The sequence below is a fragment of the Bos javanicus genome, chromosome X, assembly GCF_032452875.1.
Source record: "Bos javanicus breed banteng chromosome X, ARS-OSU_banteng_1.0, whole genome shotgun sequence".
NCBI lineage: Eukaryota > Metazoa > Chordata > Mammalia > Artiodactyla > Bovidae > Bos > Bos javanicus.
This window is the reverse complement of record NC_083897.1, coordinates 58,192,296-58,209,320: the sequence shown is the minus strand read 5'-3', so window position 1 is coordinate 58,209,320 and position 17,025 is coordinate 58,192,296. Positions and strand designations below refer to the sequence as shown.

The 17,025-nt window shown below is 50.6% G+C and overlaps 1 protein-coding gene across 5 annotated transcripts in view; it reads left to right on the top strand.

Moving 5' to 3' along the window:
• TSC22D3 (TSC22 domain family member 3) overlaps positions 1–11,839 on the top strand; it is a 66,372-nt gene extending 54,533 nt beyond the window's left edge. For 2 of the 5 annotated variants that reach the window (XM_061409381.1, XM_061409382.1), the window contains exons 3-4: positions 9,012–9,063; positions 10,225–11,839. In XM_061409381.1, coding sequence (XP_061265365.1) covers positions 9,012–9,063; positions 10,225–10,455 — 283 coding nt within the window. In that variant the 3' untranslated portion in view covers positions 10,456–11,839. Of the gene's footprint in view, positions 1–2,526; positions 2,962–7,912; positions 8,294–8,475; positions 8,645–9,011; positions 9,064–10,224 lie in introns of those variants that run through there. The other 3 variants (XM_061409384.1, XM_061409383.1, XM_061409385.1) reach the window with 3 other exon arrangements.
• Positions 11,840–17,025: the final 5,186 nt, after the last annotated feature.

Sequence of the window (17,025 nt, the reverse complement as noted above, 5' to 3'; positions counted from 1 at the left end):
GGAGTGGGTAGCCTATCCCCTCTCCAGCAGATCTTCCCAACCCAGGACTCCTCCCTTGCAGGCAGATTCTTTACCAGCTGAGCTACCAGGGAAGCCCCTCTCTGTGAATTAGACTTCGTCAAAGGCCAAAAGGGTGTTTGCATAAGTGTGTGTGTGCGTGTGCTTCTGTGCTGCTCTTTCTTCCTGATAAGGTGTATATTCCTTGCCAGCAGTTCTCAAACCCTGGGCAGGGGGCCTTCCTTAACGTCTCCCAGCACTCCTTTGAGCTCCCTGGCTCAGTTCCCATGGCTGGGGAGGGTGGGGGCAGGGGGGCTGTCCAGGGAGGAGCTTGCCTTGTTTCTCTCCTTTCTTTCTGTTCTGAGAGTAGTGTGTAGCCTGCCCCTTCCTGCCATTGCCCCACCTCAACTGGGCTGCCTTCTTGCCATCCAGGAAGCCCGAGGGAGGGGGGCAGGTGGCTGGAGAGCCAGAGGCCCACAGAGTCCCACAACAGAGGATCAAGGAGCCACCTCAAGTGAGCCTACTGTGAATAGCTCCACTGTGAGTTAAGCAAGGGCCTCAGGAGTACAATGTGGGAGCCCGGGGAGGCTCATAATACTTACCCATCCTGGCCTGGGAGCCTCCCTGCGCCTGAAGAGGCCGGCATTATTACCAGCGTTTTGTTCCCCAGGGAACCTGGACCACTTCAGAGGTCACCCATTCTATCGCGGGGGCCCGCAATAGAGCCAGGTGCTCCACCTCAGAGCCCCTGGCCTCTTCACAGGCCCCTCGGCTGCTGGCTCAGCGTCCCCAACAAGATCCTCCTGGTTCTCATCTTCCAAGCATTGCCAATCATCACAAGTCCTTCACATACCACTCAGAGTAACCCCAGCAACTGCCAGAAAAAAATGGCTTGCCTTGGAATTTCGGCTCTTGTGGCCACTCCATAGAGCAGAAGGGCTGGGAAGAGGCCCTGCCAGTGTCGGTCGCCCTGGCCCAGAGAAGCTGGTGGAGGGCTGGTGCAGACGAACAAACACGGAGAGTGGCCGTGTTCTTGCTGCTTCCTCTCCCAGCCTCTGGGAAGGCTGTTGAGCACAGGGATTCCCAGAAGGTGGGCTACGATGAAGGGGGTTATTTGCCCACCTGAAGATGCTCACTAGTTGGGAGGGCCATATGAACAAGGATGAGACCACTAGGAGCTGGGCAAAGAAGGGAGACCAGGAGGTTGGCAGACAGAGGTGACCACCCTGCCCATGCTAAACATAGATCCCCCCTTATCAGAAGGAAGACACTGGCAATTGTGAGACCCTTAAGGACCTGTGCTTTGTTCCCTTGGTTTACAAAGGAAGGGAATCAGAGTGAGGGACCCTGGCACTGTCAACCACCATGTCACAGGAGCCTTAGGTCCCACGGAAATTCCAGGTTTTACGACTGCTCTGTTGCATGCTAAGTGGCTTCAGTCGTGTTTGACTCGTAGCAACCGCATAGACTGTAGCCCACCAGGTTCTTCTGTCCATGGGATTTTCCAGGCAAGAATAGTAGAGTGGGTGGCCATTTCCTTTTCCAGGGGATCTTCCTGACCCAGGGATCAAACTGGAGTCTCATATGTCTCCTGCATTGTCAGGTAGGTTCTTTACCATCTGAGCCACCAGGGAAGCCCCTGTTATCCCTGTCTAGATGGACAAGGACCAAATGACAGGGTGGGGGGAAAACAAGTGTGCCCAATTCTCGGGAATGGAGTGATGATGGTGGTATGGCCCTCCCAAACCCCAGACTGCCATCCTGAGCACCCTGAAGCCCTAGGCTTTTTCCTGAAGTGAACATTTCACTGAGATCTAACCAGTAGGGAGACTTCAGAGTTCACCACAGGCCTAGGATATTGTAGAAGGAAGCACAGCTGTTGACCTGTACTACCAGTTTATTTTTTTTTTAATTTCCATAAAATGTGCCTTGTACTTTGAATAGGTGTTAATCTATTTTGATTTGAGTTGAACTGAACTGAATTGAATGATAATGGCAACTAGTGTGGGGAGGAGAGAGGAGAAGGGTATTCCATTTACTGAGGTGAATTTGACATTCTCTTTTTTTTTCAGGAATGTCTGTTTCATACTTGTAGATGGGTAATGGGGACAGTGGAAAATGGGAAGAGAACTTAGAAAAATTATGGAGGTAAATTTTCCCAGCTGCAAGGCATAAGGAGAAGGGAGACAAGCATAAATATTGACACAAGGTTCATGAAATTTAAGATCCACTGAACTAAACTGCATTCCTGGATATCGTTGCCAATACTTCCAGTCTTGCTGAGATGCCAACACAAACCGCGCCCCCCCCCCAAAGTAAGACGCCAGAGGTGGGGCAACCAAGGTGATTTGACAAGAGCCCTTTCTGGCTTCTTTGAATGAGGGTCAGAAGGGTGGAATGCCTTGTCCAGATGGGGCTTAGCTTCTGCCTGTCATCCATAGTGTCACTGGGAGATTGTTTGTGAAGCTCACATGGGACCCTGTCCGGAGGGAGCTGAAAGGCACAATTCATTGCTTCTGCCACCATTCGGTGCCAAGGTTTGGCCCAAATTGGTTGCTAGAGCCACTTTTCCAAGACAGTGTCCCTCTCTGCCCCAGTTCCCCTTGGGCTCCCTACAGCCCACCGCTGCCTTCTGCATCTTCGCCCACAGATTCCTCCCCATTTTCCTGCCCCCCAGAGTCGACATTCTGGGTCCCAGCCATGCGGGACAGTTCACGTGACCCACTGAGGACAAGGCACTTTGTCTGTCACTGTCTTTCCTTCTTGCTTCCCTCCTTCTGGACTTTGGGGATTTTCCATGAGGCCAAAGTAACCATGTAAGTGGCAGCGTCCTTCCTGTCTGTATTCTCCCACCCCTGGCGTGGAACCTGAGGGCAAGAGAGAAGAGAAGAGTGAAGCCAGGACAAACTAAATGATGGCATTTCAGCCTCCTTTCTCCCCCAGCCTCTTCAGAAAAAGGGACAAGTAAGTACTTAGAGGTAGACAGAGCTTCAGGCGGAGGGGGTGCGTAGGGGAGTAAGTGGGGAGGATTGTTTGCAGCCACCTCGTCAACTGTGCTGGCACTCCGGTGCTCAATAGCCTTTATGATTTCCTTGTCCGGCTCCTAACTCAGCGTTTCCTTGGTGGCCAGTCCCATACCTTCCCGTGTCTCCTGACACAAGACCCTGTGTTTTGCTGGCAACAGGGCTGAATCTTGGGGGTGGAACATATCCTGTAGAAAATAAGGAAGACTTGCCTATAAATAGTTTCCTCTGGGCTGCGTGGTACACAATGCTTCAAGTGACAAAAAGGGAAGTGAGATGTTCCCCCTCCTTGCCACCCCCAACCTACCGCACCCACCCCAATCTGGTCCCCACACCTCGGCAGCATGCTCAGATCCTGCCCACAAGTTCTGTGGCCCAGACTGGCCACTCTCCGTCTTCCTGGGCTGTGGGAACCCGAAATAGGAAGGGGCTCCAGCCCTAGAGAGTCTGGCTTTTGAAGTAGAAGAGACTGGTGATAATGTTGAGACACTTCTTCCAGTTCCGAGGGAACAAGTGTCTCAGCATCCAGCCTCAGGTGGCTTCCAGGGCCACCTGAGATGGTGGGAGTTGAGGAGCTGACTCGCTTTCCTGCTGCCCTCCATCTAGAAGGTCACCCTGGAAGGGGGAGGGTCATCTGTGTCTGTTTAACCACAGAAACCCACAGCTGTAGGGCTAGGATCAGAGCCGGCAAAGGAGCCGGCTCATCAGCTGTGTGCTGGGACTGGGGGGCCTTTCAGTCCAGCCTGTCATGTAACTCACAGCACGGGAGAAAGGGAGTCGGGAAACACACACGTTGGGGTGGCTGTGCTGTTGAATCCTTAGGCCACTGTTTCCTGCCTGGGGCCCACGTCCACGGGGCACAAGGATCCTGACAGCTTCATGGATCAGCACTTTACTCAGAAAGATCAAATCAGATCACAGATACCCTCTACAGTGCACACTTCCACTCACTGCAAGGTCTGGTGCAGCTATTCTGGACAGAGGAATTTTCCAGTGTGCTCAGGGTTCAGCAGAAAGCCTTCTGGGTTCCTCCAATTTCTCCCTCTCTCCCTACTACCCGCCACATCTCCCTTATGCTTGCTGTTTGAAAATCTTCCTACAGGGACAGTTTTTATTTAGGTTGGTGGCCTTAGTTTAGCAAACCCTGGGGTCCAGGGATCCAGCCACAATTTGTAAACTGAGAGCCATGAGGCCTCACAGAAAGTGCTTCTCACTACCGGTTGGTGAACTAGAGGTGAGCAGGGGAGAGAGATCCGCTGAGTGTGGGCTGAACTTGGGACATTCTTTCCAAGTTGTTTTTTAAAACTACATCCCTGATACGAGCTTGTTTTCTTGCTCTTAGTTTCATTCTTCTAAAAGCTGAGCACAGCAGGAATGAGGGGAAAGAGTTAATTAAAGGCGTCAGTTAGTGGGGCCCTGGGGACTTTAGGTTTGACTGGATTATTATTCTGAGACTCCCTATATCATGTGGGGCGCTGTGTAGTCCATCCTGGGAGCCACCTGGTGGGAGTCATAGTTTCAGTTTTCTAGACAGAGAGGGCTTTCATTGAGGACTGCATAGCTGCCTTTTGAAATAATGCAGGTGAGCAAAGCCCTCTTATAAACCTCATTTAGACACTTTGGACGGAGAAGGCAATGGCACCCCACTCCAGTACTCTTGCCTGGAAAATCCCATGGATGGAGGAGCCTGGTGGGCTGCAGTCCATGGGGTAGCGAAGAGTCGGACATGACTGAGCGACTTCACTTTTCACTTTCATGCACTGGAGAAGGAAATGGCAACCCACTCCAGTGTTCTTGCCTGGAGAATCCCAGGGACAGGGGAGCCTGGTGGGCTGCCGTCTATGGGGTCGCACAGAGTCGGACACGACTGAAGCAACTTAGCAGCAGACACTTTGGATATTCTTCTGGTCCCACATCCTGCTAGTGTCCTAGACACTTCTAGGTGGGCCTGCCCCCACCTTTTCTTCCTCCCTCACTACTTTCCTGGCACCTCCAACACATCCACCAACTGCCTTGATTCACTCATTCAATAAACTTAACTCCCGGCCCCACTAGTAAGTGTAGTAAGAACAAACTTGGTCTCTAGGTCAGTAAGACCTGGGCTGGAGTCCCAGCTCTATAATTTATTCACTGCACCACCACCTTGGGCAAGGTAGCCTCTCAGACCCTCTGTTTCTTCATCTGTAAAAATGACAGTAACAGCGCCTACACTGCCAGGTTTGTAACTCAGCCAACACAGCATCTGGCCCATAGCCGAAGCTCAGTGTATTGGTAGCTGTTATTGTCAGCGGGTCTCAAACTGAGCTTATTTCTAATTGAAGTATAATTAATGTACAGTTACAGTACACGACTTAGTGACTGAGCAACAACAACAATGTACAGTTCAAACACAGCCTCGCTAGCAAACTTCATCTCTTTGCTTTCTCCTCCCCAAACTACCTGGAATTTTATGCCTCTCTCCCCATATAAGGGAGTTCCCATTGAAGGAGCCGGTTTTTCTCCTCTCCTATGCCCTGTTTTCCTGGTGGTGTTTTTTTCCCTCCTGACCTAGCTTATTTATCTCTCTTTTTTCTTTTCATCATCTCCCTTGGAATCTTGAGGTGGGTAGCAATAGTGAGTTTAAGAAAGATTTACAAGCAAATGAAAGGTCAGCTCAGACCCTTTCTGGACCAGGAAAGCTATGTGACACAGAAGGCAGATTAAGATATCAGGGAATTCCAATATCAATTAAGCTCCAGATTTAAGAAGGTTTGGTTTTTTGTTGTTGTTTTTTTGCTCAGATAATGTTCCTGATGATCTATAAATACAGTCTGCACTTTGTTCCATCTACTACACGCAGCTTAGTGTGAACACCTTGTTCAGAGAGTTTGTGACCTGAGGATAACCTGATATCCTGAGATTGGGATTGTCTCCCAGCCAAACTGGGGTGAAGAAAATCACCATCCGGGGCTAGTGCAGTAGGTTTGCTTGGGTAGATCTGTTTGTCAGTCCTTTGCAAATAGAATGATCTTTGTCCATGTATTACTGCTGGTGGGGTCCAATGGAGGGCTTCCCAGGTGGTACTAGTGGTAAAGAACCCACTTGCCAATGTAGGAGACATAAGAGACGCAGGTTTGATCTGTGGGTTGGGAAGATCCCCTGGAGAAGGAAATGGAAACTCACTCCAGTATTCTTTCCCGGAAAATCCCATGGACAGAGGAGCATGGCAGGCTACATACAGTCCACGGGGTTGCAAAGAGTGGGACACGACTGAAGCAACTTAGTACACACACACTATCCATTGGGAGCTTCACATCATACTAAAAAATGTTGGCTCTTCGGTGGCATAACTGCACTGGCAGCCTAGAGAAAATTAAGGCCTTCAGATGAGGCTTAACTGGGGCCTTGGCCAGGGTGTCCGTGCCAGGCACCTGGTTAGGTGAAATATCCTGAAGCAAATAATAATAACCTTTGCTGATAAGAAGCCCCTAGTACTTTTCCAATAGTGTGATTGCACTAAGTTATTTCTTTGGACCATAGCCTGAATCACAAACTGATTCATGGGTACTGGCCCTAACTTCATCCAAACTATTGTATATGTGGTGGAACCCGATGTTCTCCTTATGGTCCTGAGTTGGTGTAAATAATACTCCCAGTTGCGTCACCTGTCCCTTGTTTCTCTAGATTGCTCCATCTGTCTGCAGTTCTCCTTCTGTCCACTAGGTGGCCTCACTTAGGAAAGAGCAGGATAAAAGGACTTCGAGCCTCTGATGGTTTGGTTTCTTTTTGTTTTTTAAGATTGAGGCTAGAAAGAATAAAAATATATTTTGATGGAAACGTGTAATTTTTAGTAGGCAACAATCACCTCATCCTCCTTGTGACTTGGAATCTGTTTATGAAGTGCCCTGTAACCCTGTATATGACTGGACCCCATCACAGGGCAGATACTCTCCTAGGATGGTTTATATATAGCCTTGATTCATAATTTTGTTGTCATTAGCTGTTTCTAGGAAGGTAACAAAATCTTGTCTTTAAGGACATGAGGGACTTCCCTGGTGGTCCAGTGGTTAAGACTATGTGCTTTCAACGCAGGGGGAGTACGTTCGATCCCTGATCAGGGAACTCTAAGATCCCACCTGTTGTGTGGCATGGCCAAAAAATTTAAAAAGTATTTTCTGGCATCTTGTGGTCACTGCAGTGCCCACTCCCCTACTGGCTCCTCCCCATCCCCTCTGCCACCTGCCTGCCCCAGCTGCTCCCTTGTGCATGTTCCCCAATTCATCTGAGTTCCTAAACACTTAGAGTGTCCTCCATACAAGCACACTGGCATATGCAGAATGGCTAGTCTGTGCATGCCACAGATCTGTGCATGTGTCAGTACATGGACAGGTACATCTGAGGATGAGGTGAGTGGATAGGTACTGGGGATAGGGCAAGCCAGTGGGCAAGCTGGCTGGGAGAGGGGACCTGCAGGTGACAAAGTCTGTGTGCAGGAGAGAGGCCAAGAAGGCAGGTGGCAGGAAGGAGTGAGGATACTGGTGGTGAGGGTGGGTATCCAGGGCAGCATCCTATGATCGCATGGCAAAGACAGGCGAGTGTGCTGGCTGACATCTGAGGAAGAGCTTTTAAAACCTGCGCCACCCTCTACCAAACGCTTCCTAGCTCCTATAATGGCATTTGTACTTCTCATTTCTCTAAGAAATCAGCTCCAGTTTGGTTTTTACCAATCTCCAGAGCCCTCTTTGGAGATGCCAATTGGCACAAGAAAGTGCTGAACTGTTTACAGGCCCAGCCTAAGGTTCAGGGAGGGGATGTGGTTTAACTGGGCCACAAAGCCTGGTACACAACTCATTTGCATGGCCCCTGACGCCATGTGACGCAGCCGGCTCCTCCTATATAAAGAAGAAGGAGCCGAAATATCTCCGAGTCTGGGTTGGACCGGCGGCCGTGGAGTTTGTGACACACTAGGTGACACCCCTCGAGTCACTTCCCTTCAACTCTGGAACGCACGCCCGGCTTTGGGTCCTCTTGGCAGCCTTCGCCCCCCTCCTAGCTCCCGGCCCAACGCGCAGAGCCCAGCCCCGCGCAGCGCGCCAAGCCACCGGCGGCCGCCCAGCCTGCCCAGCCCAGTCCAGCCCGCAGCCTGGCCAGAGCTCCCCGGCAGCCCGAGCCATGAACACCGAAATGTATCAGACCCCCATGGAGGTGGCGGTCTATCAGCTGCACAATTTCAACATCTCCTTCTTCTCTTCCCTGCTTGGAGGGGATGTGGTTTCCGTTAAGCTGGATAACAGGTAACGGCTGGCCACAGCTCCCGAGCCCGGGCGCCGGCGGCGGGGGCTGGGCTGCGAGCGGGATCTCCGAGCGAGCCTTGTGCCGGCGGCCTCCGTTCCCCGCGGTGCAGCATCCTGGGAAGGGGCGGAGGTAGGGGACGCGGGCGGGCGGGCGGGAGGGGGGGGTCACCGCCGCGCTGGGATCCGCCGTCGGAGCGTCCCTGCGGCCGCTGCGCCGTAAGAACGAGCTGCCACAGCCGGAGGCAGAGGCAGCAGGGCTGGGCGGGAGGCTGGCCGCGCGCCTTGCGCCGTTGGGGAGCAAGCCGGAAGCTTCTGAGCCGAGGAGGAATTCCTAGCTAGCTGCAGAGCTCGGTAGGTTTGCCTTGGACCTTGTGGGCCGGCGCCGTAATGGGCCGGCAGCCCGCGACTCGCTGGGCCGCGCGCCCCCATTGTTTGCATGTCGCCGAGCAGGCCACGCTGGCCCGTGCACCCCCGGACCTGCGCGCCGCTCCCCGCAGAGCTCCAGACAGCAGTGGCCGGCAGCTGGCCTGGGTGGGGAGGTGCAGCTTCCTGCAGGGGCCAGAGAGGGACCTGGGGACAAAGTGCCTGAAACTCCCGGCCAGGGCTGCGGTAGAGAGGAAGAGCTGGGGCAGAGAGAGGACCTTGTGGCCACCACTACCAGGTACTTAAGACTGTAACCAAGTGGGTAACGTGGTCGCTTTCCTTTTTGTCTTGACAGTGCCTCCGGAGCCAGTGTGGTGGCCATAGACAACAAGATCGAGCAGGCCATGGTGAGTGGCATCACTGCGTCATTGTCATTCCCAGACCTGGCTTCTGCTTATGTAACTCAGGGTAGTGGTGAGGGGGTGGGTGCAAAAGCCAAGAGCATGGGGAAGCTGACAGCCGGTCTCCTCTCCCCTTAGAGGCCTTAAGTAGAGTCCCATAGGAATGGCACCTTTTAGGGCATTTCCAGTCCACACTTGCTGGGCCCTCTCCTTTCCTCCTTCTCCTCCTTCTTCTCCAATCTCAGGGCTTTACAGCCATGTCTGGCTCCCTCCTGGGCCCATGGCAGGGCAGGGAGCTCAGACACCTGCATTTGTCTACATCCCACACTTGGCAGGGGCCAGAGCTCATTGGATATAAGCACACTGCAGTGCCTCTGCAGAGCCTGGGCTGGGGTCAGGAGTTGGGAGGAGACAGGAGGCAAAGCACCCCCCACCACTGCTGCAATCCCTTCTCCCTCTCCTTACCAGGTAGAGGTCATATTCCATCAAGCAGCCACAGTGGCTGCAGGGCTTTGGGGCAACGAGCAGTTAGCAACCACTTCATTGTGCCCCAGAGCCTAAGGACACTGTTCTCTGCCTCCAGTGCAGTCATCCAATTTCAGAGAGGATGTGGCCATGCTGGTAGCTTCCCCCAGGGCCAGTGTCCTGTCTGGCCAGGCTGCAGAGCAGCTGCAGCTCAGTATGCTGGCTTATGAGGAGTGGGAGAGGCTCCAAAATAGCCCATTTTCCTCTCTTGGTGAAGATGTGTCAAGCAGACTGACTGTAGGGGGTGCATTGCAGTGTTCCCTGGGATCAGGGCCAGCAGCAGGACCTTATGTGGAAATGGAGATAGAGCAAACCACCACCAGCCAGCGTAAGTCACACCCAAAAGGCTCCCAAGAGGCCAGCTTTGAAAGTTATTAGAAACTTATGGGGGGAGAATCCTATGTAGTTCAAAGCTGGGCTCCCCACTCAGGCATGGCCCCGATCCCATGGCTCTTCTGAGCGTGGCTTTAGGTGCTTGGAGAAAGGGGTGGGAGGAGCAGGGCCACACAGGGCCAGCATGCTGAGGGAAGTATGGTGGTCAGTGATGTGAGAGACAGCAGGCACCCCAATGGCCAGGGCACAGTGCTGCAGAGGGGCCGCCATGGCTAACGGATGCCTCTGTCGTCATCTCCTCCGGGTCAGGATCTAGTGAAGAATCATCTGATGTATGCTGTGAGAGAGGAGGTGGAGATCCTGAAGGAGCAGATCCGGGAGCTGGTGGAGAAGAACTCCCAGCTGGAGCGGGAGAATACTCTCTTGAAGACCCTGGCGAGCCCAGAGCAGCTGGAGAAGTTCCAGTCCCGTCTGAGCCCCGAGGAGCCAGCTCCCGAAACCCCAGAAACCCCCGAGGCCCCCGGTGGTTCTGCGGTGTAAGTGGCTCTGTCCTCAGGGTGGGCAGAGCCACTAAACTTGTTCTACCTAGTTCTTTCCAGTTTGTTTTTTGGCTCCCCAAGCGTCATCTCACGTGGAGAACTTTACACCTAGCCTAGCTGGTGCCAAGAGATGTCCCAAGGACATGGCCACCTGGGTCCACTCCAGTGACAGACCCCTGACAAAGAGTAGGTCTCTAGAGGCTGAGTTGCATGGGGCCTCATCACCCCAAGCCAGTGAGCCTCTAATGCCACTGCGCCCTGTGGGCTCCCAGGGCCTGAGCAATTTAGCTGCAGCTGGCAAAGGAGGAAGGTAGTTTGAGACGGGCCGCTCCAGAAAGTCTAAGGGGTCTGTTTTTTTCATTTCCATGGACATCTTCAACAGCTTCAACCTGACAACAACTGTCCTATGAAGAAACCAATTGTGGTTTAAGCAGAGGCAACCTCTCTCTCCTCCATTGCCTCACCAGGACAGGGCCACAGTTGGGAGAGATTGAGCCAAGTCAGCCTTCTGTTGGTGAATATGGTGTAATGCATGGCTTTGTGCACAGCCCAGTGTGCGATTATGGCTTTGGGATGACCGCTTACAAAGTTCTGTTTGGTTAGTATTGGCATAGTTTTTTCTATATAGCCATACATGCGTATATATACCCATAGGGCTAGATCTGTATCTTAGTGTAGTGATGTATACATATACACATACACCTATGTGTTGAAGGGCCTAATCAGCTTTGGAAGTATTGAGTGGTCCCTTATCTCTTAAGGCTAATTCTTAGATTTGTTCATTTACCAAGTCGATCCAGTTTGTCCTTTAGGTTAAGTAAAACTAAAGAGTAAAGGCAAGAGTACACCCGTGGCGGATTCATGTTGATGTATGGCAAAACCAATACAATATTGTAATTAGCCTCCAATTAAAATAAGTCAATTTATATTAAAAAAAAGAGTAAAGGCAGGGAGGGGGCCAGCCTCTAAATGCCTTGCTGCTGCAACCTTGGCCCCATATGTCCCCTGAATACATGTGAGGTCCCCTTCTGAATGCCAAACCCACCATTCACTGGTGCTGACTACATAGAATGGGGTTGAGAGAAGATCAGCTGGGACTTTGTCATCTGAAAACTTTGTTTTGTTTTTAACGGTTGTGGAAAACTTTCAAGTGCAGAGAACGATCAGCTTGCCGGTGTCCTCTCATGGACAAGGGAATAACTGACCCAATGATGCCTGCGTGATGTGCTCAGGGAGCTTGTCTCTAGGGAGTTCTGTGGCAGTGAACACTTCCCACTTTCTAACACCTTATCCTGATGTTATGTCTCCAGGATTTGGATTTTGATTTTTCAAATGTAGCTTGAAATTTCAATAAACTTTGCTCTTTTTTTTTTTCTAAAAATAAACCTGGTGTCCGCCTGAGCTTAAAACAGAGTGGGTGGCAGAGGCTCTAACGGTGGTTGGGGGCACTGTTTTTCTGACTCATCTGCTCATGGGCATCACCTGAGTGGCAGGCCTGTGCTACAGCCATGATCTTGCGTAACTGTCACAACACCCCCATTGTACGGATGAGGAAGCTGAGACTCAGTCCGCTGAAGTGACTTGCCGAAAGTTACACAGCTGTTATGGCAAATTGGGACCCAATCTTCCATCCATCCCTCTCTCCCACTCCTGCTTTCATATGGCAGCTTGGGAGTGAGTGGGGAGGTGACTACTAATGTACAACTTCAGCTTGAGGGGTGATTTGCAAGGAAGGGTACCCCAAGAAAGGCCCAAAAAGAAAATGGCAGGGGGTCCGTGTGAAGGAGCAAGAAGGGGGGAACCAAATAAACGCAAGTGGGCCTCTCCCCTTCTGAAACCTCATCCAGATCACTTAGTACATTTACCTTAATACCACCCACAGGAGATCACTGACACTGGAAAAGGAGCTAAGAGGGCCTCAGTGAGAAAAGGACACACAGTATATACCATGGCCCAAACCCAATTCCACTCCCCCAAGGGGAGATGCTCTCAAAGTCTGCTGCTCCACTTGTTACTGCTGAGATTTTGCTCACAAAACCCACCAGCCCCTTGGGCATGGCCAAGTCTAAGTTTCCCAACTCCATTTCCCTCCTCCGTCTGTCCTTGGAGGCATCCTTACTTACCCATCACCCTTTCCTGGGCCCCATGTCTCTGGCATCTGGGGTCCTGCCATTTCTCTGATTCTGGGCATTCACTGTCTCCTCCACTGTGTCTTTACCTGGAGCCACCATGGGCCCTAAGCCGTGGTCTAAGACCCCCAGTTTCCCAAGGGAGGGAATCACTCCTGTGTGAGTAACTCCATTCCATCTCAGCTTCCTGTAGCATATGCACCTACCTCTTTGTCACTTGAAATTTAAAGGAACTCCTTGACTTTCCTGATCCATAAACCTCAAGGGCCAAGAGGTCTTGGCTCCTTTTCTTGCACCCATCACTGACCAAATGTATTTCAAGTGGCAGGCTTCTTTCACTGTAAAGGTCACACATGTAGGCCTGTTCATTTCAAATCACTAAACCTCTTCTTCACAACCGTACCCTGCTTGCTGGTCTCTCAAATCCCAACTTCCCTTCCTACTCCTCACCTCTCAACTCATGATGCCAATTTTATTGTCTATACTTGCCCATTTGATCAATTTCCTGGCTGTTCAGACTTCACAGCTTTTGGAATGGACACAAACGTTGTATCAGGCAGCTACTCCCCCTCCCCTCATCCCTCCACCAACCCAGTTCTCCCCAGTTCCCACTTACTCCCATCCCCTCCCCATCTCACATACTGAGGGACTTTTCCACTCTTAGGCTCATCTGCAGACTTCCCATACCCTGATTTCCAGCCAAATAAGAACAAACAGACGAAAAAAGGAAACTCAGGAGATGGCCCAGCAAACATACAGCCCTCTCTGGTCATCCAGCCCTTCCCTACGAGAAAGGGGAAAAACATACCCACAGTCACACAGTGGGAAAGAGAGAACAAGTACGTTGCCCAGGCAACCATGACTAAACAGAGACAAACACTGCACCTTCTGAGGCCACAGCAGTTGCTAGACTAGATAAGAGGAACTTTGTGGCTGTTTGTCAGTCACATAGAGGAGCAGCTCTTGTTGTTTTTGTTCCACAGAAAACCAGCAGGGGTGGGGAAAGGCAAAAGAAAACATGACTCCTGAAAAGACCTTCACAGCTTGGGGCTTCCGGGCCCAGCTGGTCGGGCTGGACCCAGTACAAGGAAAAGAACCAGAAGTACCGAAGCTATATGTTCCCCTGCCTGGACATGCCCCTTCTCCCAGGACCCTCCTACCACCATCTCATCTGATCCTCATGCAGCCTGCCGCCCCGCTCTCCACCACCACATCCATGTTTCCTGCCCTTACAAAAACAGACACTTGTGATTCACCTCCATTTCACAGATAAGAAAACTGAGGACCAGAGAGCTTGGTGCTACTCCCATGGCTCCCACTGATCCCATGGGGCCTTTGTGACATCAAGAGCCCCTTTTAAATGTGAAAACTCTTCCCCAATCTATCCCAACCCAAAAGTAGTTGAACTCTTAATATAGTCATACCTCACTTTATTGTACTTGGCAGATACTCCTTTTTTTTTTTTTTAAACAAATTAAAGGTTTCTGGCCACCCTGCATCACAAAAATCTATCAGTGCCATTTTTGCAACAGTATTTGCTCACTTTGTGTCCTTGTATGACATTTCGGTAATTCTTGCCATGTTTTCAACTTTTTCGCTATTCCTATATTTTTATGGTGATCTGTGATCTTTGATATTACTATGATTTGCTGAAGGCTCAGATGATGCTTAGCATTTTTCAGTGATAAAGTATTTTTTAATTATGGTATGTACACTGTTTTTTCTGAATGTTGAGCTTTAAGCCAACTTGAAATAGATGGGGAAACAGTGGAAACAGTGTCAGACTTTATTTTGGGGGGCTCCAAAATCACTGCAGATGGTGATTGCAGCCATGAAATTAAAAGACGCTTACTCCTTGGAAGGAAAGTTATGACCAACCTAGAAGGCATATTCAAAAGCAGAGACATTATTTTGCCAACAAAGGTCCATGTAGTCAAGGCTATGGTTTTTCCAGTGGTTTTTCCATGTATGAATGTGAGAGTTGGACTGTGAAGAAAGCTGAGTGCCGAAGAATTGATGCTTTTGAACTGTGGTGTTGGAAAAGACTCTTGAGAGTCCCTTGGACTGCAAAGAGATCCAACGAGTCCATTCTAAAGGAGACCAGTCCTGGGTATTCTTTGGAAGGAATTATACTGAAACTGAAACTCCAGTACTTTGGCCACCTCATGGGAAGAGTTGACTCATTGGAAAAGACTCTGATGCTGGGAGGGATTGGGGGCAGGAGGAGAAGGGGATGACAGAGGATGAGATGGCTGGATGGCATCACTGACTCGATGGACATGAGTTTGAGTGAACTCCAGGAGTTGGTGATGGACAGGGAGGCCTGGCATGTTGCAATTCATGGGGTCACAAAGAGTCGGACACAACTGAGCGACTGAACTGAACTGAACTGAACGTTGTTTTTTAATGGCAACCCACTCCAGTACCCTTCCCTGGAAAATCCCATAGACAGAGGAGCCTGGTAGGCTGCAGTCTGGGGGGTTGCGAAGGTCGGACATGACTGAGTGACTTCACTTTCACTTTTCAATTTCATGCATTGGAGAAGGAAATGGCAACCCACTCCAGTGTTCTTGACTGGAATATCCCAGGGACAGGGGAGCCTGGTGGGCTGCTGTCTATGGGGTCGCACAGAGTCGGACACGACTGAAGCGACTTAGCAATGCTACTGCACACTTAATAGACAACAATATACTGTAAACATACATTTGATATGCACTGGGAAACAAAAAAATTCACATGACTTGCTTTATTATGATATTCACTTTATGGCCACAGTCTGGAACCGAACACATGGTGTCTCCAGGGTATTATTCACTGAGATAGAGAAAGAGAATACGTAATGACAAGCAGTGACTATGAATTCAGTGGGGCTTTTAAAGGAACTTACTGTATTTGCCACACAAGTATAGAGGTGGATTTGAAAAGTAGAACAGAAATGTGGGTGGTAGATTATTTACAGACTAAGACTGCAGGGGCGCAAGGCACAGGGCTCTCAGACTGGGAACCACTACAGAAGAAGGTACTTCTGGTGAGGCTCCAAAGAAAGAACCCATGGAGTGAGATGAGGAAGCAGGGCCACTGGGACCTGAGGTATAGGGAGAAGGAGTCTAGAAAGACCATAGGAAATAACCTGCACATTCTCTTTAGGGTGTTTTAAAGTATGCTAACATCATCCTACTTACCCTGGAAAAATCTTGATTTCAAATCTCACCTCTCTCCTCCTAGGTGGCTAGAAATTAATGGACGTAATTAACGCTTTGTAGGCAGCCCAGTTCCTCAGGTTGTCTCATGCAGAGCTGCTTATTGGAACCCAAATACTTAGCAATTAACCACCTCTGCCAGATCTGGCAAGGTCTGACAGAGAACTCAACCAGTTAGCTATTCCAAACAGAAGTGGTTTCCGGGGAAGAGCTCGCTGGAAGGGGCCATAATAACAATGATTAAGTAATAATAGCTAACATTTAACATGGCACTTACTTCATGTCAGGCAATATTCTAGGTTCCCTTGACACCTAGAGCTTCTTTTCATCGTCTCTGCAAACCTATGAGGATGTACCATTAAGATCTCCATTTTACAGATGAGAAAATGAGAACACTAAGGCACAGAGAGGTGAAACAATTTGTGCGAAGTGAATGGCCAAGCCACGATAGCGGGAGGGGAGATGGATGTGCTGAGAAATGGACTAGAGAGTCTCAACAGTTTTTGTAATTCCCCCTAAGTCACAAGAGGTGTTCTGGGCACGGTGCAGGTACCCTGGGGTGGGGGTAGAAAGAAGATCACTCCCAACTAGCAGAGGGGCTAACATAACATTAAAAGTGACCAATGAAGCTGGCTGGCCGGAGTGACTAGGAAAGGAGGGGAGGGAAAGAATGGGAGGCCGAGTTGGCTGGCTCCCAGCTGGTTGACTTAAGCTAGGATCTCATAGGTCTGGGGGAGCCATGGTAAACTTCTGAGCAGGGAAGTGATGTGATGCCAAAGATATTTGCAGAAGATGGGTCCTGGCAGCTGGGGAGGCTGGAGCAGAGAAAGGCTAGCTGAAGGCAGGCCAGCTGTTGCAGTAATCCAGGTGTGAGGTGATGAAGGCCAGCCGGGGCAGGAAGGGGTTGTGGAAAGGAGACAAAGGGACAAAGCCAAAAGGAGGTGAAGGGCGGTGTTTCTCCAAGTGTGGTCTACGGTCCACTCGTGTCAGGTTTGTTGGGAAGTAGATTTAAAATGCAGATTCCAGGGGACTTCCCTGGTGGTCCGGTGGTTAAGAATCCACCTTGCAAAACAGGGGACATGGGTTCAATCCCTGGTTGGGGAACTAAGATCCCACATGCCACTGGGCAACTAAGTCTGTGCGTGGCAGCTATTGAGCCATGCGCCACAACTAGAGATCCTGCCTGATAGAACGAAGATCCTGAGTGCTGCAACCAAGACCCGATGCAGCTACATAAATGAA